The 22862-nt window shown below is 40.0% G+C and overlaps 1 protein-coding gene across 10 annotated transcripts in view; it reads left to right on the top strand.

Annotated features, from left to right (window-relative positions):
• Nucleotides 1-2962: 2962 nt before the first annotated feature.
• The window catches only part of SPIDR (scaffold protein involved in DNA repair), a 589061-nt gene continuing 569161 nt past the window's right edge, over nt 2963-22862 (top strand). For 2 of the 10 annotated variants that reach the window (XM_082718860.1, XM_082718856.1), the window contains exon 1: nt 3004-3164. In XM_082718860.1, coding sequence (XP_082574986.1) covers nt 3132-3164 — 33 coding nt within the window. In that variant the 5' untranslated portion in view covers nt 3004-3131. Of the gene's footprint in view, nt 3165-15788; nt 15980-22862 lie in introns of those variants that run through there. The other 8 variants (XM_082718851.1, XM_082718854.1, XM_082718861.1 and 5 more) reach the window with 7 other exon arrangements.

The raw sequence follows: 22862 nt of genomic DNA, 5'->3' as shown, positions 1-22862 counted from the left end.
GCAAGAGTAGATTAGTGGATACTGGTTAGAAGCTACCTAATAGTTTGGATATAAGAAATTAGTGGCCTGAGATATGGTAGTGCCAGTGGAGAATGAGTAAATAAGTGAGAAATTTATAAATGGGAGGTGGGACAGGCCGGATTTTGATAAGAGGGACAAAAACATTCATGAAAATCCCAGGTTTCAGTATGAGCTACTGGGTAGACGTCAGTGCCACTACTGAGATGGAGAATTATCTTATTTAGGGAGGAGAAACATTTAGGTTGAAGAGTTTCTCAGACATTCAGGTGGCAATGACAGACAGGTAGTGTAATAGTGCTATAGCTGAGCGGCATGGAGAGGTCTGATTGTAGATATAAAATTGAGAGCCAAAGCAGAGATGCAATAAGATGGTCAAACTGTGTCATAAGGCCTAATTGAGGCAATAATGGTAAATGTAGAGGGAAAATGGATAAATTGAAGCAGAAGACCAAACCCTACTTCCACTGTACTTTTGAGGGTACTATTAAGAATTCTTTTCTCTTCCCCAGGCTGACCCTTCCTCAACTTGCTTAAATCATCATTTAGTTTTTTCTACAACAGGCACTTTTATTATAGAATATTCCTACCTAGTTAAACTTCGTCATCTAATTCAGCTTCTATTTAGTCCTACTCCTCTTTTACTTGTGTTTTTATATTTACTTCTCTAAGTGCTGAGACACTTGTGGGATCTAAGAAATGGTGGTTGCCTCTAATTCCAAAGTGAGTTATAGGACCAGCATCAATAATATTGATGTGAAAAATGTTAGGGCTTGGCAGCAAACAGTCAAGAAAGAATTCTTGAGATGTCTTTGGTGGGAAAAAAATGGTTTTATTAAAGCACAGGAACAGGACTTGTTGGCAGAAAGAGTTGTACTGGGGTTGTGAGATGTGGCTGATTATAAACTTTCAAGTTTGGAGGGAGTTAGGGATAGTTTAAGTCTTTCAGAAATTTGGAAGCAAGGATTCCAAAGACCTAGAGAGGCTAGCTGTTGTTAGGAAAAGGTCATTAACTATACTGTTCAGTATAAGGTCATTTACTATATTGTCCTTAGTCATGAGACCCTTTAGATATGTATCAGTGAGTGATATGCTTGGAGGATGATTGCTAACATATATCTTGGTGGGGGTGGATAGTAATAAAGGAAGTTTCCAAAGGAATTTTTGAGTTAAAGGTGACTTACAGGATCCTGGCGGTCAGGCTAATGTTAAACTAAGGTTGTCTTTCACCACTAGCAAAGTATTAACATCAAAGCAGCTATGCTTCTGCCTGTCTCTCAAGTACTTGTCAATGGGCTTTAAGTTGGAAGGAAGTTTAACTTTTTTCTATGTTTCTGTTATCTTTGTTCTCCCCATCAAGTATCATCTGGGAACTTCTCAGAAATACAAGTTCTCTGGCACCACCTTACACATACAGAATCCGAAATTAGTCATCCCTATTACAGCAAATCTTCTTGGGGATTTTAATGTGCCTTAAATTTGAGAATTTCTGCCCTGGATACAAAACCTACTCCCATTTCAGCAGACGGGGGAAGAACACTCCTTTCTTTTGTTTTCAGCAGCTAGAACCACTCGTTAAGTATTATTGAATTTGTATCCTACTTCAAAGTTTTCTTTGTTGGGCGCCTGGGTGGCTCAGTGGGTTAAGCCGCTGCCTTCGGCTCAGGTCATGATCTCAGAGTCCGGAGATCGAGTCCCACATCGGGCTCCCTGCTCAGCGGGGAGCCTGCTACCCTCTCTCTCTCTCTCTGCCTGCCTCTCCATCTACTTGTGATTTCTCTCTGTCAAATAAATAAATAAAATCTTAAAAAAAAAAAAAAGTTTTCTTTGTTGTTTGTATTTAAGTAGGCTCCACACTGGGAGCCTTGGGCTTGAACTCACCATCCTGAGATCAAGACCTGAGCTGAAATCAGGAGTTGGAGGCTTAACTGACAGCCACTGTCATCAGCATGCTATGAATGCACACACACGAGATATGTCTTTCCACAATGTTTTATTCAATCATAAAACAAAGTTAAATCACAATTATAAAGCAGGTTCAGGATTCCAAACTCAATATCTCACCACGTGATTGATTACACTTGGCTTTTTACACAGCACACAGAGGAGAGCATAAGACAAACCATACAACAAACAAGATAATAAAAAGGTATAGGAAGTCAATGAACTAAATGCTAAGTTAGTCTGGGGCACATAGTTGAGATAGGGCCTCTGTCTGGTCTGGTCAGTTCTCAGCACTTACTGCTTATTATGTTCAAGCAGTGAAGGATCTTGGTTCTGTGTGGAGATGAATCCTGCACAGCCTTGGGCGGCAGTTGCCTTCTTGAAGTGGTCAGATATAGAGGGGTCAGGTCTGAAGAATCGAATCTGACAGTTTGCTGCCAAAATCCTCCCCTTTTTAAAGGGATTTAATAGGTCTTGGGCCCCAGGAGACTTCCTTTGGTTCTGCTCATTATCAGTTCTTGGTGTCCGCTGACCACGGATCCTAGCGATAACTCCCAGTTGTAATAACTTTAACTACTGTGTCATTACTTGACACAGGCCCCTGCTGGACATGAGAGACTCCATTTTGATCTCTAGACACATCCGGAGGCCCCTCGAGTTTTTAAGGTCAGTTGTTGCTTGACAAAACAGACTGCCTAAGAACTTTTTTTGAAAAACTCCTGCCCCCTCCCAACCCCCGCTGCCAAAAACCCGCCCAGCATCTCTCCAACCAGTAACTCCATGGGCAGCAATGCAGCCCGTCCAGCGCTCACTCCGCAAAATCCCCAGCTTCGGGGATAAGTGCCATGAGCAGCGGAGCACCCCTTTCCATACTCAGGTGGTGAACACTAACCACAGTGATCACAACCCATATGAAGTCTGTGGAGTCAAGAGGCTGAAAAGTCCCGCCCCATATCCGAACGTCCTCCAATCACAACGCACGCGTGGCGCACGGCGCCGGGAGGGGAGGGCGCCGGCGAAATCCCGTCCCCTGTCCCAGCGCCAGCCAATTGCTGAGCGCTATACGGTGCGCCCTGAGCGCTGGGAAGCTGGCAGCCTTCCGGTCCCTGGACTGAGAGGCGCGAGTTTGGGGGATCCTCAGCGCGTGGGCGCAGGCGGTGTGCCGAGAGATGCCCCGCAGCGGTATCTGTAGTGGACGGAAGGTAAGGAAGTTACGGGTTGGGAACCTGCGTGAGACCAGGCCCGCTGTTATTCCTGGTCACTCTGGAGCCTTCCCCCCACCCCGCGCCAGCCTGTCTCCGCTTCCCTGTCTTCCCCATGGGCCGGGCAGACGGGGCGCTAGGAGTGCGTGGCTGGCCTCAGGCTGGTAGGGATGAGAGGTGGGCGCTGTGTAGACGGTGATCTTTCGCTAGGCTGCGGCAGGTTTGCGGTGAACAGATAGAACAAGCGTTGCGGTTTGCCTCTTCTGAGGTCTGTTTCTTGCCCAGGTGTGCGGACTGAGTCGTCAGCGGGCGGTCGAGGGCGCCTTCCCAGTGGGATGGAAGGGCCTGAAGAATACCACTGCGTCCGCGGAGGGGAGAGCCACTTCCCTGGGAAGGGGGAGAGGTGACGGAAGTGAGTGAGCTGGAGTTGAATCTGGAACTAGCGTGTGAGATATATTTACCCTCGCTAGAGTTTGGCATTGTCTATTTTTGACTGTCGTGTAACACTCGAAGACAGCGGTGGATATTGGAATGGATGTGCCACCCCCCCCCCCCCCCCAAATATCTCTGTTGCCACGCTTCTCCTTTCTATGCTAAAGTGTTTCTGATTCTTCTCTTCCTGGGTCAGTAGGAGAGGAGTCCGAGGCCGAAGCTAACCGTGGCCAAACTGTGTGTACCAACTTACACCACAGTGTCTGGAAATACTACATTAATGATATTTAGATGATTGTACCTGTATTTGTGAGTACATCTTTTCCTCCTCTGAATTGTGTTTGTCTTGGCATTCAAGCCATTACCTTTGTAAGCTGTTTCTAAGTTCCTTGCTCAGAAATCAGAAACATGCTTGTCTCATCATACTAAAACAAAATTTTGAAAAGCAAACACTGTGCTTCCTTTTTTTTTTCCTCCAAGAGAGAGCATTCCAGTAGTGGGGAGGACCAGAGGGAGGGGGGAGAGAGTGTTTTAAGGGGGCTCCATGCCTAGCGCAGAGCCCATGGTGTGTGTGTGCAGGGGGAGGGGTGTTAGGGGCTTGATCTCATGACCGTGAGATTATTGCCTGAGTGAAAAATCAAGAGCTGGGCTTAACTGACTAAGCCACCCAGATGTCTCTAAGTGCCTTCTTTTTGACTCCTCCTCCTTTAAAGAAAACAAAGAAAGAAAGAAAGAAAGAAAGAAAAGAAACTCCTTGAAAAAAAATAGTCCATATATACTGGTTCAGCTTCCTTATCATTATGTTTCTTTGCTTCTGGAATATAATTGATTGTCAGACACTGTGAATATTGTAACTGATCATAAAGGAAGAATAGAAACCTATGTCAGACATACCTATTGATTGTAAGACACATTCCAATTCCAGAAATATTCAAATGTGAAAAGAAATCAAGGAATTACATGAACTTGTTAACTCATGGTCACTGCAGCATTTCACACATTTATCACTTTCTTTTAATTCTTCTTGGGGTGGGGGGCAAGTATCCCAGACTGTTCCTCTCCTCATTCTCTCTCTGTCTTGCATCTGCTCATTTACTTCTCTTTAAAGATTTGTTTTTACATAGAGAGGAGATTATGAGTGCATGAGGTGGGGTCAGGGGCAGGAGGAGAGGGAAAGAATCTTAAGCAGACTCCCCACTGAGAGGAGAGCTGGACTCTGGGCTCAATCTCATAACCCTGAGATCATGACCTGAGCCAGAATCAAGAGTTGGATGCTCAACTGAGCCGCCACCCAGGCACCCCATATTTACTTCTCTTTACTCTTTCTCTGTCATGTCCTTTTTTTTGATCTTGTGCTTTTTCTCACTTTACAGATTTGTTCTCTGCAATCTTATAGATTTATGTTAGTTGTCTCTGCTATATAGCTGACTTTTCCTTGAGCTCAGTTTAAACTCTGTGTATTATGAGGTCATCAATTGCATATTCTTAGTCCACTAAGCCCTCACTGTTTCTTCTGGGTTGTGTTGGTCTCAGCCTATTCATAGTGATGCTTGGCTAGGAGTGCCTGAGGCACCTTGCCTGGCTGCCAGATTACTTGTAGCAATCCATTTCCTCCAACCAGAGCCACTGTTGTGGCTGAGCAGACCCTGTGGTTATTATGATTGCAGGATGTACTTCAACAAAAACCCATCAAGGAACTTTGAAGAATGAGATTTATTACTCAGGTCTTGGAGGGTATATTGCACACCCAAGGGCCATGCTGCAAGGCTGAGGGAGTCTGAGGGAGAAGGAGACAAGAGAACCTGGGGTCTGCCTTTATTATATTCTGAGAGTGATGTATATAGGATTTTGGAGCTTCGTTCTTTATTGGCTAATTTAAAGCCCAAGAGTGGGAATTAGGGTACCAGAAGAAAGAAGCTGGGTCACTCAGATGGTCAGTTATATAGGTTATCAAGGGTTTTTTTGACAGAGGGACCTTTATGAGGAGGGATGGCTTAATTCCTTATCATGCTGATTTGCTAGTAATTGTCATGTAACTGGTGCTATGTTTATTCAAGATGGACATCTTCTGGAATGGATGCCTTGGCAACCAAAAAAAAAATTTTTTTTTAAGATTTTATTTATTTATTTGACAGACAGAGATCACAAGTAGGCAGAGAGGCAGGCAGAGAGAGAGAGAGAGAGAGAGGAGGAAGCAGGCTCTCCGCGGAGCAGACAGTCCGATGCGGGGCTCGATCCCAGGACTCTGGGATCATGACCTGAGCTGAAGGCAGGGGCTTTAACTCACTGAGCCACCCAGGCGCCCCGGCAACCAAAAATTTAATGTCAGGTGTTAGTTTTTGAATTGAGACTCAGTTCTGCCCTCTTTATTCTATAAGTTTGCAAGAATTTATGAGTTTTGCTTTTCAATAATTGTATTAGTGATCTATTCCTGTTTAGTGAATTGTCTCAAAACTGAAGCAGCTTAAAACAAATGCTTATGTTTTCATATAGTTTCTGAAGGTCAGAAATCTGGGAATTGCTCACCAGGCTGGTTCCAGCTCAGGGTCTTCTACAAGTTGCTGTCAAATAAAGGGTCAATAAGGCTGTAGGATCCACTTCCAAATTCACCCATGTGTTTGTTGGCAAGTGTCAGTTCCTTGCCTCTTCCATAGGGCTGTTCTTACAACATGGCAACTGACTTTCTGAAGAGAAAGAGAGAGGGATGGACTAAGGAAGAGGCCCTGGTGTCTTTTATAACAGTGTCAGAAGTGACATACCATCTCTTCCACCCTAGGTCAGGTCCATGCTTGGAGTGTTTTTGTGGTACCAGCCATGTAGCATGTTCCTGTTCCATCTTCTGAGATGATTTTCCCTTAGAGACACCACTTTAATTATATTCTTATTCCTCTGCTTACGCATCGTTTTACTTCTTATTGACTATATAATCATTTACTTTGGACTTAATCTGTGCTAAAAGCCTTATACGTATTAACTCATTTAATTCAACAATCCTATTAAACAGGCTCTATTAGTCTTATTCTATGGACAAGAAGATGGAGGCATAGCAGAGAAGTTAAGTAATTTGCCCAAGGTCACAAAGACCTTGCTTTTGTTAAGGCTCCCATAGCCTGTTATTCACAGCTTCCACAGTGTGGCCATACCTTATTCCTTAACTTTACAGCTTTGTTCATTATTTATCATTTAGGTAAAATAAATGATTGTTTTCACTGTATTTTCTTGCTTCTTGGTATTTGCTCATGTTCTTGGTTTGGAGTAATACCATTTCTTTCATTTCTGCTTATTGGAACTTTGGTCATTTGTCAAGGTCCATTTCAAATCTCACCTTTTTCCGATCATCCCAGTTGTAAGTAAACTTTATTCTGTATTCCTTTGTAACTTTGTCTGTATCAGAGCTTCAGGTCTTACATTAGGTTTATTTGTACCTATCCTAATGATGTGCATTTTTAATTATGCCTTCACCCCAGTTCCCATATGTACTGCTTATACATATTAAGTACTTAATAAATATCTGATGAATGAATGGAAGGGCTACTAATTCAGAATATTTGCAAGTATCTAGCTCTGAAGAAACATAGGGAAATAATGTAGAAGATTTGGGTACCAGCCTCAGCTCTGCAAATAACTAATTCTGTGATTTTGGACAAGCCACAGAGATCTTTCTGGAATCTTAAGATGACAGTTGATATGGTCATGGACTAAAGTGGTAGAATTGGTAATGGTGTTGGGAGAGGACTGAACTGATACATTATAAAAGGAAAATGAGATAGGCACCAGGAATTCAAAGATGAAGAGGGGAGAATTAGTGGTGTTTCAGAAGTTGAACTTCTGAAAAACAGAGAGGTTGAGGAGAATTAGTTGGTTCTTACTTGATGTTAGGATGTACAGATATGTGAAACTTCAGTCCCAGGGAGAGATTGGAGCAGGCAGTTGCTCAAAGGCTAGGGAGTATTTTAGTTTTTTTGCTCCCTCCTGCCTTAGGCCCCTTCGCTGTCCCTTCCTAGTTCTTTTTTCCTTTGTGCTTTGTGTTCCCTTTCCTTGCTAAAAGCCAGGAACGACCACAAATACTCTCTTTCTCTCCCAGTTACTTACCTTTTGGGATTTTCTGGTCTTCCCCTTTACTCACAGTTCCTTTTGCCTCCTCAGGCTGACTTATAGCTCTCCCTGTTCTCTCCACTCTTTCCCCATTGAAGGAGAAAACTATCTTGGCAAGATTCTTAAAGGGAGGAAAGGCAAATTATATCTTCCTGATGACACGCTCCTTGCTTAATTTTTTGGGTTCTCATCAAAAAACTTCCTTTATTTCTGGTGCTTCTTGCATAATGGCAAGGGTATGATGGTAGGTATTAAATATAATGTATATGTCAGTTTGAACTGATGAGTACATAGGGCTACATTTCAGGTGAAAAGTGTTTCTCAGGAAAGGGAAACGTTTTGCTTTTTTGAAGCAGGAGGGGTGGAGCCAATGTAGAAAATAAGGACCCTTTGCTAGAAAGATTGGATTCTGTTACAGAAGGGGCTTAGTTTTGGAGACTGGGAACATTTTTCTTTTGAGACCATAGGGAAGGGGTATATAGCAGATTTTAACCTTGGGGAAGATGTGATGACATGAATTACGATAGTGACATGGAGAGATCTAAAGAGAAGTGTGGGTATGGAATTGGTGTATGTATGTGATTGTATGTGTGTGTGAGTAGAGGACTAGGGAATGATTAAGAGTGTTTACCAGCATTGCCCAGGAACATGTAATAAGAAAATAGGAAGGAGGTTCTCATTCTGGAGTCTTTTTACAGTAGCCCTATGGATTGGTGATTGGTAAAGTGAATTGGTAGAAGGGAAGGAGCCTTAATGCTTGAAAAGCAATACTGTAGTTGTTGGCCATAGAGTGCAGAATGGTAGGGGAGACATCATGATTGGGAGCAAGCTAGTGACTGATAAAATGAATGGGCTTGAGACTTAAAAATGTCCTAGTGAATTCCCAGATACTCAGAGAATCCCAAGTACCAGTCAGAAACTCAGCCAGTGTTACCTTCTTTGTGTAGAAGGTGCACATTATAGTAATTGTTAGGCACTTTTGTTAAGATGAGATAATGCAGAGTCAGTGGCTAGAATCCTTACTTCTGTAATTGAACATACATGGGGGGAAATAATGACATGTTGCTTACTAGCTCTCTGATTACATTTCTAGGTTGTAGCTCTTTTGTCTTGAAAATGGAAATAATACCTATCTTTCAGCATCAGTATGATGATTAAATGATGAGAATGCTTGAAATGATACACTGAACACACAAGCCCTCAATATTTGCAGTAGTGAGAGCAGTTAATAAGAAAACGCCATGATAATGAAAGGATTTCTATCTAAGAACAAACCTATTGTACATCCTCTATTACTTTGCCTCTAGATTTCCCTGGAATTACTTCTTTCAACTTGCTGAAGAAGGACTAGGAGTCTTAGTTTTAAAGTTCTTCAGTGATGGTGAGAGATTGTCTTGTAGTTATTTTTGTAGGAATACCTTAAGATTCCAATTTTAGCCCTTGATAATCTCATAGGTTGATTTACTGGTGGCTGTATTCAGAATTAGACTACTTAGTATTGACAGCTTAGTCTACATCATCCTTAAATAGAAGGGAAAGAGAGCTAACATTTATTGTTAAATACTTCACATATATACCTCATTTAAGGGAGAAGGTGTTCTTTCTTTTTAATCAATAATATATGCCTACAAATAAGGTAAAATAGAACAATAAAGTTTCTCCTGAAAACCAGCAATCCATACCCTATTCTTTCCTGTATGTAATTCTGTCCCTGAGAAGCAATTACTTTTTAAAATTGAGATAGCTGTAGAATTACATACAGTTGTAAAGAATAATAGAGATCTCCTGTATCCTTCACCCAGTTTACTCCAATAGCAACATGTGCAAAACTGTAAAACAACATCACTACAGATATATTGACATTAATACAATCCAATTATATTGTACAAATTTCCCTATACCTGTTCGTGTTTAGTTCTATACATTTTTACACATGTATAGGGCCATGTATTCACCATTACTAGACATACTGTACAGTTCCATTAGCACAGGGATCCCTTTAATAATCATACCCACTCCCTTCCAGTAACTCTCACCACTAACATCTGGTAGTCACTAATCTGTTCACCATTTTAAGCATTGCATTGTTTCAGAAATGTTATAGAGATGCAATTTTGTGGTTTGTAATCTTCTGGATTCATTCTCTCTCTCTCCCTCTTTTTTTTCACTCAGCCTAATTCTCTGGAGATTAATCCAAGTTGTTGTGTATCAGTTTTTTCATTTTATTGCTCAGTAATATTCCATGAAATGAATTTACTACAGGTTGGCTCAACATTTTACTTGTTGAAGGACCTCCAGGCTGTTTCCAGTTGGGGCTATTATGAATAAAGCTGCTATGAACAGTTGTGTACAGATTTTTATTTGAACATAGGTTTTCTTTTTTCTAAGAGAAATGCCCAGGAATGTAATTGCTGGGTCATATGGTATTTGGATGTTTAAGTGTTTGTTTGTTTTTTAAAAGATTTTATTTATTTATTTGACAGATCACAAGTAGGCAGAGAGAGAGATGGGGAAGCAGGCTCCCTGCTGAGCAGAGAGCCTGATGGGGGGCTCGATCCCAGGACCTTAGGCTCAATCCTAGGACCCTGGGATCATGACCTGAGCTGAAGAGAGAGGCTTTAACCTATTGAGCCACACAGGCACCCTGTGGATGTTTAGTTTTATTTCTTTAAGATTGTATTTTTTTTTTTTTTTAAGATTTTATTCATGAGAGAGAGAGTGAGCACTTGACCAGCAGAAGCAGGGGGAGCAACAGGCAGAGGGAGAAGTAGGCTCCCTGCTGAGCAAGGAGCCTGATATGGGATTCCATCCTGGGACTCCAGGATCATGACCTGAGCCAAAGGCAGATGCTTAACCAACTGAATCACCCAGGTGCTCCATGAAGATTTATTTCTAAGAGTTTTATAGTTTTAGCTTTTTTATTTAAAATTGTGGTTAACTTTGAGTTAATTTTTGTGTGTGTGGTGTTGTCCCAGCACCATTAGTTGAAAGATTATTCTTTTTCCACTCTATTTTATTGGCTTTTTAAAAAAATTCAGTTGACCATAAATGTAAGAGTTTATTTATTGACTATGAATTCTCTTCCATTGATGTATGTGCTATCTTTATGCCAGTACCATACTTTCTTAATTATTGTAGCTTGTGAAGTCCTTAATTTTTTTTAAGTTTCAAGAGTATTAAAATTGTTCTGGGTTCCTTGACTTTCCATGTGAATAATAACATTAGTTTGTCAACTTCTGCAAACAGCCATCTGGGGTTTTTATTGGATTAAGTCTGTAAATAGGAGAGTATTGTCATCTTAATATCAGTTTTCCAGGGTACCTGGGTGGATCAGTTGGTTGTGTCTGACTTGATTTTGGCTCAGGGCATGATCTCAGGGTCATGAGATTGAGACCATGGTCAGGCTCCATGCTAGGAGGGGAGCTTGCTTAAGATTCTCTCTCTGACTCTCTCTCTCTCTCTCTCTTCCCCTCTCCCTGCACTCTCACTCTTTCTCTCTCAAAAAAGATTGTTTCCCTTTTCCAATCCATGAACATGGGCTGTCTTTCTGTTTTATTTAGATCTTTAATTTCTTTCAACTGTATTTTGTAGTTTTCACTGTGAAAGTCTTGCCCCTTCTTGGTTACATGTATTCCTTAAGTATTTTATTCCTTTTTGTACTATTAGTGCAAATTTTTTTTTTTTTAGGTTTTATTTATTTATTTATTTATTTTTTAAAGATTTTATTCATTTATTTGACCCAGAGGGAGATCACAAGTAGGCAGAGAGGCAGGCAGAGAGAGAAGGGGAAGCAGGCTCCCTGCTGAGCAGAGAGCCTGATGTGGGGCTTGATCCCAGGACCCTGAGATCATGACCTAAGCCGAAGGCAGAGGCTTTAACCCACTGAGCCACCCAGGTGCCCCTATTAGCACAATTTTTAAAAAATGCATTTATGTATTGGTCATTGTTTATATGTATAAATACCATTGATTTTTTATATTGAGATTGTATTTTGCAAATAAGAGTTGCTGAACTCTTATTTTTCTGAGGTTTATAAATTTTTATTAAGCTAATGTTTAGTCAACAAATTCATTTGTATCAAACACAAACCAAAAACCTATATCATGAGACAGTTTAAATATTCAGGGTGAATATAGGACTTAGTGTCCCTTTTTAAGAACAATGCATCTAGACTGTTTAATCTACGAAATTATCTTTGATTATAAAACCAAAGCAAAAACTGACATTTAAAAAAGGAAAATGTTAGTTTCAAAGTCAGTGACTCTTTCCCTTATTTCAAAAATATAGAATTTTTAAAAAAATGTTAATTAGAAAGGTTAAATAAATACTGCACACCTTAACTAAACAAAGTAGAAAAAAACTCATCTATAGATCTAAAATGAATCCATGCAGATTTATAAAAATCATTCTACCTCCTTGCCTTTCTTATTATTTTATATTTTTTCTAATATGTATTTAACAAAATAATATGCTTTCAGGGCATATAACACATAAAGCAAGATCATTTTTATCAGTAATTTAAAGGAGAAAAAGATCCCTAAGGTATAACCCCACAGAGAAGCAAAGCACACTCTGAAGTGGAGAGTGATTTTGATGTTCTTTTTTTTTAATGATGTTCTCAAAGTAGAAATGTCTGACTTTACTTAAACACTAAAATAATAGGCTATTGGGGCTACTGGCTGGCTCAGTTGGAAGAGCATGCATCTCTTGATCTTGGGGTCATGAGCTTGAGCCCCACACTGGGTGTAGAGATTATTTAAAAAAAAAGAAACTTAAAAAGAATAAAATTGGCTGCCTAATTAATCTGGGCAGTAAGGAAAGAAGGATGGGGCAGGAAGTAAGAGCTGGGATGAAAGAGATTAAACTGCTAAGAAGGTAATCTGTCATGTCTTGAGTTTCTCTTTTGACTTCTCACCAAGTATAAGGCAAAAACAAACAAACAAACAAACAAACCCCCAAAACCTACTCATTACCAGCCAGGGTCAATAAAAAATAAAATGGAAAAACTTACCCCTTGCTATGTTCCACTAATGTTTTACCTATAAAAATAGGAGGAAATTTAGTGAGAACTATACTTTCAGATCAAGTGTGTTAAAGACAATTATATTTTAAGTTAATCCTTTAACTATAAGTAATATTCCATTCTAAAAGATTGGTCTGAGAAGGGAGAAAGTAGGTAACTATTTTAAGCTCCATATAAATTGAATCTTTTTACTCATTTATCTTTCAAATATAAAAATGTTGTAAGTTATCATTTTCTCTTTAATCTAAAATCCCATGCAAAAAGAATCAAGTCTCACCTATAACACAGATGTAGAAACAAGAAAAAAAAAAAAAAGAAAGAAAGAAAAGAAAAAAAATGAATTAAGTGATGTATAAGTTATGCTATTTCATAATGGGAGCTAAGTTAGACCTACTTCTTTAGTTATTAGTGTGTCAGTGAAGTTATTAAATACTAAACCAGTCATATCTTCCACATATATGAAGTTGGAAGGGGAGGCACTTCATCAAAATTTTTAAAATTAAAATTTCATAATCCTTTTTGAGGGATTCCTTAAATTTTGTTTTTCAACTTTTAAAAAATTTTTATATTTAAATTCAGTTTAGTTAACAGATAGTGTATTATTAGTTTCAGGGGTAGAGTTACAACTGATATGATTCATCAGATGCATGTAACACCCAGTGCTCATTCCGTCAAGTGCCCTCTTTAATGCCTATCACCCAATTATCCCTTCCCCTCATCCAATCTCTCCTCTGATAACTGTTTCCTATCATTGAGTCTTTTGTGATTTGTGTTCTACTCTGTTTTTATCTTATTTTATTTTTTCTTCCCTTCCCGTATGTTCATCAGTTTTATTTCTTAAATTCCACATAAGAGTAATATTCTATCACACACATGTGTATATATATTTACATATATTTATATAGTTTTGATGGCTGAGTAATATTTTATTGTATATTTATTACTCCACATCTTCTTTATTCATTCATCTGTTGATGGACATCTGGGCTCTTTCCATGGTTTGGCTATTGTGGACCTTGCAGCTATAAACATTGAGGTGCATGTGCTCCTTCAAATCACTATGTTTATGCACTTTGGATAAATACCTAGAGTAGTGCTTTTGCTGGATCATAGGGTAACTCTGTTTTCAACTTTGCATTCCCACCAACAGTGTAAGAGGGTTCCCCTTTTTCTGCATCCTTACCAACGTTTGTTGTTTCCTTTCTTGTTAATTTTAGCCATTCAGACTGGTATGAGGTGGAATCTTATTTTGGTTTTGAGTTGTATTTCCCTGATGCTGAGTGTTGTTGAGCATTTTCTCATGTGGCTGTTGCCATCTTCTTTGGAGAAAGGTCTGTTCATATATTTTGATGATTTCTTGACTGGACTTTTTGTTTTTTGGGGTGTTGAGTTTGAAAAGTTCTTTTTTTAAGATTTTATTTATTTATATGACAGAGAGAGAGAGCGAGCATGAGCAGGAGGGAAAGGTAGAGGGAGAAGGAGAAGCAGTCTCCCTGCTGAGCAGGGAGCTGATGCAGGACTTGATCCCAGGACTCTGGGTTCATGACCTGAGCCAAAGGCAGATGTTTAACCACTTGAGCCACCAGGTGACCAAGTTCTAGGGCACTAGGCCTTCATCTGATATATCATTTGCAAATATCTTCTCCCATGCCATAGGTTGCCTGTGCTTTTGACCATTTCCTTTGCTATGGAAAAGCTTTTATCCTGATGAAATCCCCATAGTTCATTTTTGCTTTTGTTTCTCTTACCTTTGGAGACATCTTGCAAGAAGTTGCTGTGGCTAAAGACAAAGAGATTGCTGAATGTGATTTCCTTCATGGTTTTGGTGGATTTCTCTCTCACATTTAGGTCTTTCATCCATTTCTTTTTTTTTTTTTTTTAATTTGATTTATTTATTTGAGAGAGAGTGAGAGAGAGAGCACGAGATGGGAGAAGGTCAGAGGGAGAAGCAGACTCCCCGCTGAGAAGGGAGCCCAATGCAGGACTTGATCCCGGGACTCCGGAATCATGACCTGAGCTGAAGGTGGTCACCCAACCAACTGAGCCACCCAGGCGCCCTGAGGTATTTCATCCATTTCAAATTTATTTTTGTATGGTGTAAGAAAAGTGGTCCAGTTTCATTCTTCTGCATGTTGCTCTCCAGTTTTCCCAACACCATTTGTTGAAAAGACTCTTTTTTTCCATAGGATATTCTTTTCTGCTTTGTCAAAGATTAGTTGACCATAGAGGCGAGGGTTCATTTCTGTGTTTTCTGTTCTGTTCCATTGATCTATATGTCTGTTTTTGTGCTAGTACCATACTGCCTTGATGAATACATCTTTGTACTATAGCTTGAAGTCCAGGATTATGACACCACCAGCTTTGGCTTTTTTTTTCAATATTCCTTTGGCTATTTGGGGTATTTTGTGGTTCCATGCAAATTTTAGGGTTATCTGTTCTAGCTTTGTGAAAAAAGTTGATGGTATTTTGATAGGGATTACATTGAATATGTAGATTGGTTTGAGAAGCATAGACATTTTAACAATATTTGTTCTTCTAGTCTAGGAGCATGGAATGTTTTTCCATCTCTGTATCTTCCTCCATTTCTTTTATTAGTGTTCTGTAGTTGCTAGAGTACAGAAATCTCTTTAGTTAGGTTTTTCCTAGGTGTCTTATGGTTTTGGGTGCAATTGTAAATGGGATCAATTCCTTGATTTCTCTTTTTGCTGCTTCATTGTTAGTGTATAGAAATGGAATAGACTTCTGTGAGTTGCTTTTATATCCTTGACTTTGCTGATTTCTTTATCAGTTCCAGAGATGTTTGGGTGGAGTCTTTGGATTTTCTAAATATAGTATCATGTTGTCTGCAAAGAGTGAGTTTGACGACTTCTTTGCCAATTCAGATGCCTTTTCTTTTTGTTGTCTGTTTGCTGAGTCTAGGACTTCAGTAATATGTTGGAAAACAGTGGTGAGAGTGGACATCCCTGTTCTGTTATTCCTGATTCAAGGGGAAAACCTCTCAGGTTTCTGTGGGTTTTTCATAGATGACTTTTTATCATATTGAAACATGTCCCCTCTTTCCCTACACTGTGGAGAGATTCAATCAAGAAAGGATGCTGTGGAGGAGTGAAGATGGCAGAGAAGTAGCAGGCTGAGACTACTTCAGCTAGCAGGAGATCAGCTAGATAACTTATCTAAAGATTGCAAACACCTACAAATCCATCGGCAGATCGAAGAGAAGAAGAACAGCAATTCTGGAAACAGAAAAACAACCACTTTCTGAAAGGTAGGACTGGTGGAGAAGTGAATCCAAAGCGACGGGAAGATAGACCCCGGGGGGCCGGTCCCGACAAGCGGCGGAGCAATGGAGCACAAAATCGGGACTTTTTTAAAAGTCTGTTCCGCTGAGGGACATCGCTCCAGAGGCTAAACCGGGGCGAAACCCACGCGGGGTCAGCATGGCCTCAGGTCCCGCAGGGTCACAGGAGGATCGGGGGTGTCTGAGTGTCGCGGAGCTTGCGGGTACTGGAACGGGAAAGCCAGCTACAGAGACAGAGCCGACAGTAAGCTCGCAGCTCGGGGTTACCTTGAACCGGTCGCAGGCTCGGTGAGCTCGGAGCGCGGCCGGAGGTCAGGCAGCCGGGAGTAACTGGGTGCTGTTCTCTGAGGGCGCACTGAGGAGTGGGGCCCTGGGCTCTCGGCTCCTTCGGACCGGAGACCAGGAGGCCGCCATTTGTATTCCCGTCCTCTGGAACTCTACGGAAAGCGCTCAGGGAACAAAAGCTCCTGAAAGCAAACCCGAGCAGATTACTGACCCCGGCCCCGGGTAAGTGCAGTGCAATTCCGCCTGGGGCAAAGACACTTGAGAATCACTACACCAGGCCCCTCCCCCAGAAGATCAACAAGAGATCCAGCCGAAACCAAGTTCACCTACCAAGGAGTGTGGTTTCAACCAAGGAGAGCAGCAGAATTCCAGAGGAGGAGAAAGCAAAGCACAGAACTCATGGCTTTCTCCGTGTGATTTTTTTAGTCTTGCAGTTAATTTAATTTTTTTTCATTTTCATTTTTTTTTTCTCGTCTTCTGCTAAAATTTTTTTTAACTTTTACCCTTTTCTTTATTTAAAGTTTTTAAACTAGTTTATCTAATATATATATTTTTTCTTTTTTATATTTTTCTTTATTGATTTTCTTTTTTTAAAAATTATTTTCTTTTCTTTTTTTTTTCTTTCTTTTTGAACCTCTTTTTATCCCCTTTCTCCTCCATCACGATTTGGGATCTCTTCTGATTTGGTTAAAGCATATTTTCCTGGGGTTGTTGCCACCCTTTTAGTATTTTACTTGCTCCTTCATGTACTCTTATCTGGTCAAAATGACAAGGCAGAAAAATTCAACACAAAAAAATGAACAAGAGGCAGTACCGAAGGCTAGGAACCTAATCAATACAGACATTGGTAATATGTCAGATCTAGAGTTCAGAATGACAATTCTCAAGGTTCTAGCCGGGCTCGAAAAAGGCATGGAAGATATTAGAGAAACCCTCTCGAGAGATATAAAAGCCCTTTCTGGAGAAATAAAAGAACTAAAATCTAACCAAGTTGAAATCAAAAAAGCTATTAATGAGGTGCAATAAAAAATGGAGGCTCTCACTGCTAGGATAAATGAGGCAGAAGAAAGAATTAGTGATATAGAAGACCAAATGACAGAGAATAAAGAAGCTGAGCAAAAGAGGGACAAACAGCTACTGGACCACGAGGGGAGAATTCGAGAGATAAGTGACACCATAAGACGAAACAACATTAGAATAATTGGGATTCCAGAAGAAGAAGAAAGAGAGAGGGGAGCAGAAGGTATACTGGAGAGAATTATTGGGGAGAATTTCCCCAATATGGCAAAGGGAAGGAGCATCAAAATTCAGGAGGTTCAGAGAACGCCCCTCAAAATCAATAAGAATAGGTCCACACCCCATCACCTAATAGTAAAATTTTCAAGTCTTAGTGATAAAGAGAAAATCCTGAAAGCAGCCTGGGAAAAGAAGTCTGTAACATACAATGGTAAAAATATTAGATTGGCAGCTGACTTATCCACAGAGACCTGGCAGGCCAGAAAGAGCTGGCATGATATATTCAGAGCACTAAACGAGAAAAACATGCAGCCAAGAATACTATATCCAGCTAGGCTATCATTGAAAATGGAAGGAGAGGGGCACCTGGGTGGCTCAGTGGGTTAAAGCCTCTGCCTTCGGCTAAGGTCCTGATCCGAGGGTCCTGGGATTGAGCCCTGCATGGGCTCTCTGCTCCGCGGGGAGCCTGCTTCCTCCTCTCTCTCACTCTCTGCCTGCCTCTCTTCCTACTTGTGATCTCTGTCTGTCAAATAAATAAATAAAATCTTAAAAAAAAAAAAAAAAGAAAATGGAAGGAGAGAGATTAAAAGCTTCCAAGACAAACAAAAACTGAAAGAATTTGCAAACACCAAACCAGCTCTACAGGAAATATTGAAAGGGGTCCTCTAAGCAAAGAGAGAGCCTACAACTGGTAGATCAGTAAGGAACAGAGACAATATACAGTAACAGTCACCTTATAGGCAATACAATGGCACTAAATTCGTATCACTCAATAGTTACCCTGAAGGTTAATGGGCTAAATGCCCCAGTCAAAAAACACAGGGTATCAGAATGGATAAAAAAAAAAAAAAGCCATTTATATGTCATCTCTAAGAAACTCATTTTAAGCCCGAAGACACCTCCAGATTTAAAGTGAGGGGGTGGAAAAGAATTTACCATGCTAATGGACATCACAAGAAAGCAGGAGTGGCAATCCTTATATCAGATCAATGAGATTTTAAGCCCAAGACTATAATAAGAGATGAGGAAGGACACTATATCATACTCAAAGGGTCTGTCCAACAAGAAGATCTAACAATTTTAAATATCTATGCCCCCAACGTGGGAGCAGCCGACTATATAAACCAATTAATAACAAAATCAAAGAAACACATCAACATAATACAATAATAGTAGGGGACTTTAACACTTCCCTCACTGAAATGGACAGATCATCCAAGCAAAAGATCAGCAAGGAAATAAAGGCCTTAAACGACACACTGGACCAGATGGACATCACAGATATATTCAGAACATTTTATCCCAAAGCAACAGAATACACATTCTTCTCTAGTGCACATGGAACTTTCTCCAGAAAAGATCACATCCTTGGTCCTAAATCAGGACTCAACCGGTATCAAAAGATTGAGATCATTCCCTGCATATTTGCAGACCACAATGCTCTGAAGCTAGAACTCAACCACAAGAGGAAGTTTGGAAAGAACCCAAATACATGGAGACTAAACAGCATCCTTCTAAAGAATGAATGGGTCAACCGGGAAATTAAAGAAGAATTGAAAAAAATCATGGAAACAAATGATAATGAAAATACAAATCTGTATTTCAAAATCTGTGGGACACATCAAAGGCAATCCTGAGAGGAAAATATATAGCGGTACAAGCCTTACTCAAGAAACAAGAAAGGTCTCAGGTACATAACCTAACCCTACACCTAAAGGAGCTGGAGGAAGAACAAGAAAGAAACCCTAAGCCCAGCAGGAGAAGAGAAATCATAAAGATCAGAGCAGAAATCAATGAAATAGAAACCAAAAAAACAATGGAGCAAATCAACGAAAGTAGGAGCTGGTTCTTTGAAAGAATTAATAAAATTGATAAACCCCTAGCCAGACTTATCAAAAAGAAAAGAGAAAGGACCCAAATAAATAAAATCATGAATGAAAGAGGAGAGATCACAACTAACACCAAAGAAATTCAAACAATTATAAGAACATACTATGAGCAACTCTATGCCAACAGATTTGACAATCTGGAAGAAATGGATGCATTCCTAGAAGCATATAAACTACCACAACTGAACCAGGAAGAAATAGAAAGTCTGAACAGACCCATAACCAGTAAGGAGATTGAAACAGTCATTAAAAATCTCCAAACAAACAAAAGCCCAGGGCCAGACGGCTTCCCGGGGGTATTCTACCAAACATTTAAAGAAGAACTAATTCCTATTCTCCTGAAACTGCTCCAAAAAATAGAAATGGAAGGAAAACTTCCAAACTCATTTTATGACGCCAGCATCACCTTGATCCCAAAACCAGACAAGTATCCCATCAAAAAAGAGAGCTATAGACCAATATCCTTGATGCGAAAATTCTCACCAAAATACTAACCAATAGGATTCAACAGTACATTAACAGTATTATTCACCAAGACCAAGTGGGATTTATTCCAGGGCTGCAAGGTTGGTTCAACATCCGCAAATCAATCAATATGATACAACACATCAATAAAAGAAAGAACAAGAACCATATGATACTCTCAATAGATGCTGAAGAAGCTTTTTACAAAGTACAGCATCCCTTCCTGATCAAAACTCTTCAAAGTGTAGGGATAGAGGGCCCATACCTCAATATCATCAAAGCCATCTATGAAAAACCCACCGCAAATATCATTCTCAATGGAGAAAAACTGAAAGCTTTTCCGCTAAGGTCAGGAACACGGCAGGGATGTCCATTATCACCACTGCTATTCAACATAGTACTAGAAGTCCTAGCCTCAGCAATCAGACAACAAAAGGAAATTAAAGGCATCCAAATCGGCAAAGAAGAAGTCAAATTATTACTCTTTGCAGATGATATGATAGTATATGTGGAAAACCCAAAAGACTCCACTCCAAAACTGCTAGAACTTGTACAGGAATTCAGTAAAGTGTCAGGATATAAAATCAATGCACAGAAATCAGTTGCATTTCTCTACACCAACATCAAAACAGAAGAAAGATTAATTACCTCACACCAGTCAGAATGGCTAAAATCAACAAGTCAGGAAATGACAGATGCTGGCGATGATGCGGAGAAAGGGGAACCCTCCTACACTGTGGGTGGGAATGCAAGCTGGTGCAGCCACTCTGGAAGACAGCATGGAGGTTCCCCATTTACAATTGCACCCAAAACCATAAGATACCTAGGAATAAACCTAACCAAAGAGGCACAGAATCTATACTCAGAAAACTGTAAAATACTCATGAAAGAAATTGAGGAAGACACAAAGAAATGGAAAAATGTTCCATCCTCCTGTATTGGAAGAATAAATATTGTGAAAATGTCTATGCTACCTAAAGCAATCTACACATTTAATGCAATTCCTATCAAAGTACCATCCATCTTTATCAAAGAAATAGAACAAATAATTTTTAAAATTTATATGGAACTAGAAAAGACCTCGCTCGAATAGCCAAAGGGATATTGAAAAAGAAAGCCAAAGTTGGTGGCATCACAATTCCGGACTTCAAGCTCTATTCAAAGCTGTCATCATGAAGACAGCATGGTACTGGCACCAAAACAGACACACAGATCAATGGAACAGAATAGAGTGCCCAGAAATAGACCCTCAAATCTATGGTCAACTAATCTTTGACAAAGTAGGAAAGAATGTCCAATGGAAAAAAGACAGCCTCTTCAATAAATGGTGTTGGGAAAATTGGACAGCCACATGCAGAAAAATGAAATTGGACCATTTCCTTACACCACACACGAAAATAGACTGAAAATGGATGAAGGACCTCAATGTGTGAAAAGAATCCATCAAAATCCTTGAGGAGAACACAGGCAGCAACCTCTTCGACCTCAGCCACAGCAACATCTTCCTAGGAATATCGCCAAAGGCAAGGGAAGCAAGGGCAAAAATGAACTATTGGGATTTCATCAAGATCAAAAGCTTTTGCACAGCAAAAGCACAGCAGTTAACAAAATCAAAAGACAACTGACAGAATGGGAGAAGATATTTGCAAACGACATATCAGATAAAGGGCTAGTGTCCAAAATCTATAAAGAACTTAGCAAACTCAACACCCAAAGAACAAATAATCCAATCAAGAAATGGGTAGAGGACATGAACAGACATTTCTGCAAAGAAGACATCCAGATGGCCAACAGACACATGAAAAAGTGCTCCATATCACCGGGCATCAGGGAAATACAAATCAACACCACAACGAGATATCACCTCACACCAGTCAGAATGGCTAAAATCAACAAGTCAGGAAATGACAGATGCTGGCGAGGATGCGGAGAAAGGGGAACCCTCCTACACTGTGGGTGGGAATGCAAGCTGGTGCAGCCACTCTGGAAAACAGCATGGAGGTTCCTCAAAATGTTGAAAATAGAACTGCCCTATGACCCAGCAATTGCACTACTGGGTATTTACCCTAAAGATACAAACATAGTGATCCAAAGGGCCACGTGCCCCTGAATGTTTATAGCAGCAATGTCCACAATAGCCAAACTATGGAAAGAACCTACTTGTCCATCAATAGATGAATGGATCAAGAAGATGTGGTATATATACACAATGGAATACTATGCAGCCATCAAACGAAATGAAATCTTGCCATTTGCGACAATATGGATGGAATTAGAGTGTATCATGCTTAGCGAAATAAGTCAAGCAGAGAAATTCAACTATCATATGATCTCCCTGATATGAGGAAGTGGTGATGCAACATGGGGGCTTAAGTAGATAGGAGAAGAATCAAGGGAAATAAGATGTGATTGGGAGGGAGACAAACCATAAGTGACTCTTAATCTCACAAAAGAAACTGAGGGTTGCTGGGGGGAGGGGGGTTGGGAGAAGGGGGGTGGGGTTTTAGACATTGGGGAGGGTATGTGCTTTGGTGAGTGCTGTGAAGTGTGTAAACCTGGCGATTCACAGACCTGTACCCCTGGGGATAAAAATATATGTTTATAAAAAATAAAAAATTAAAAAGAAAACCAAGAAACAGAAAGTAATCTTTCACTATCAAGAGTCAAAAAAAAAAAAAAAAAGAAATGATGTATTTTGTTTTTTTTTTTTTTTTTTTTTGCATCAATTGAGAGGAGTATGAGTCTTGTCCTTTCTTTTGTTAATGTGATGTATCACAATGATTGATTTGCTAATGTTGAACCACCCCTGTAGCCCAGTATAAATTCTACTTGGTTGTAGTGAATAATCCTTTTACTCCTTTAATATAATGTTTTAAGGAACGTACTATATTAGCTAGTGTCTTGCTGAGAATTTTTGCATCCATGTTGGTTTGTAAATTCTCCTTTTTGATGGGGACTTTGCCTGGTTTTGGGAT

Source organism: Mustela nivalis (genome assembly GCF_964662115.1).
Source record: "Mustela nivalis genome assembly, chromosome: 2".
NCBI classification, from domain to species: Eukaryota; Metazoa; Chordata; class Mammalia; order Carnivora; family Mustelidae; genus Mustela; species Mustela nivalis.
This window is presented reverse-complemented; position numbering and strand designations above follow the sequence as displayed.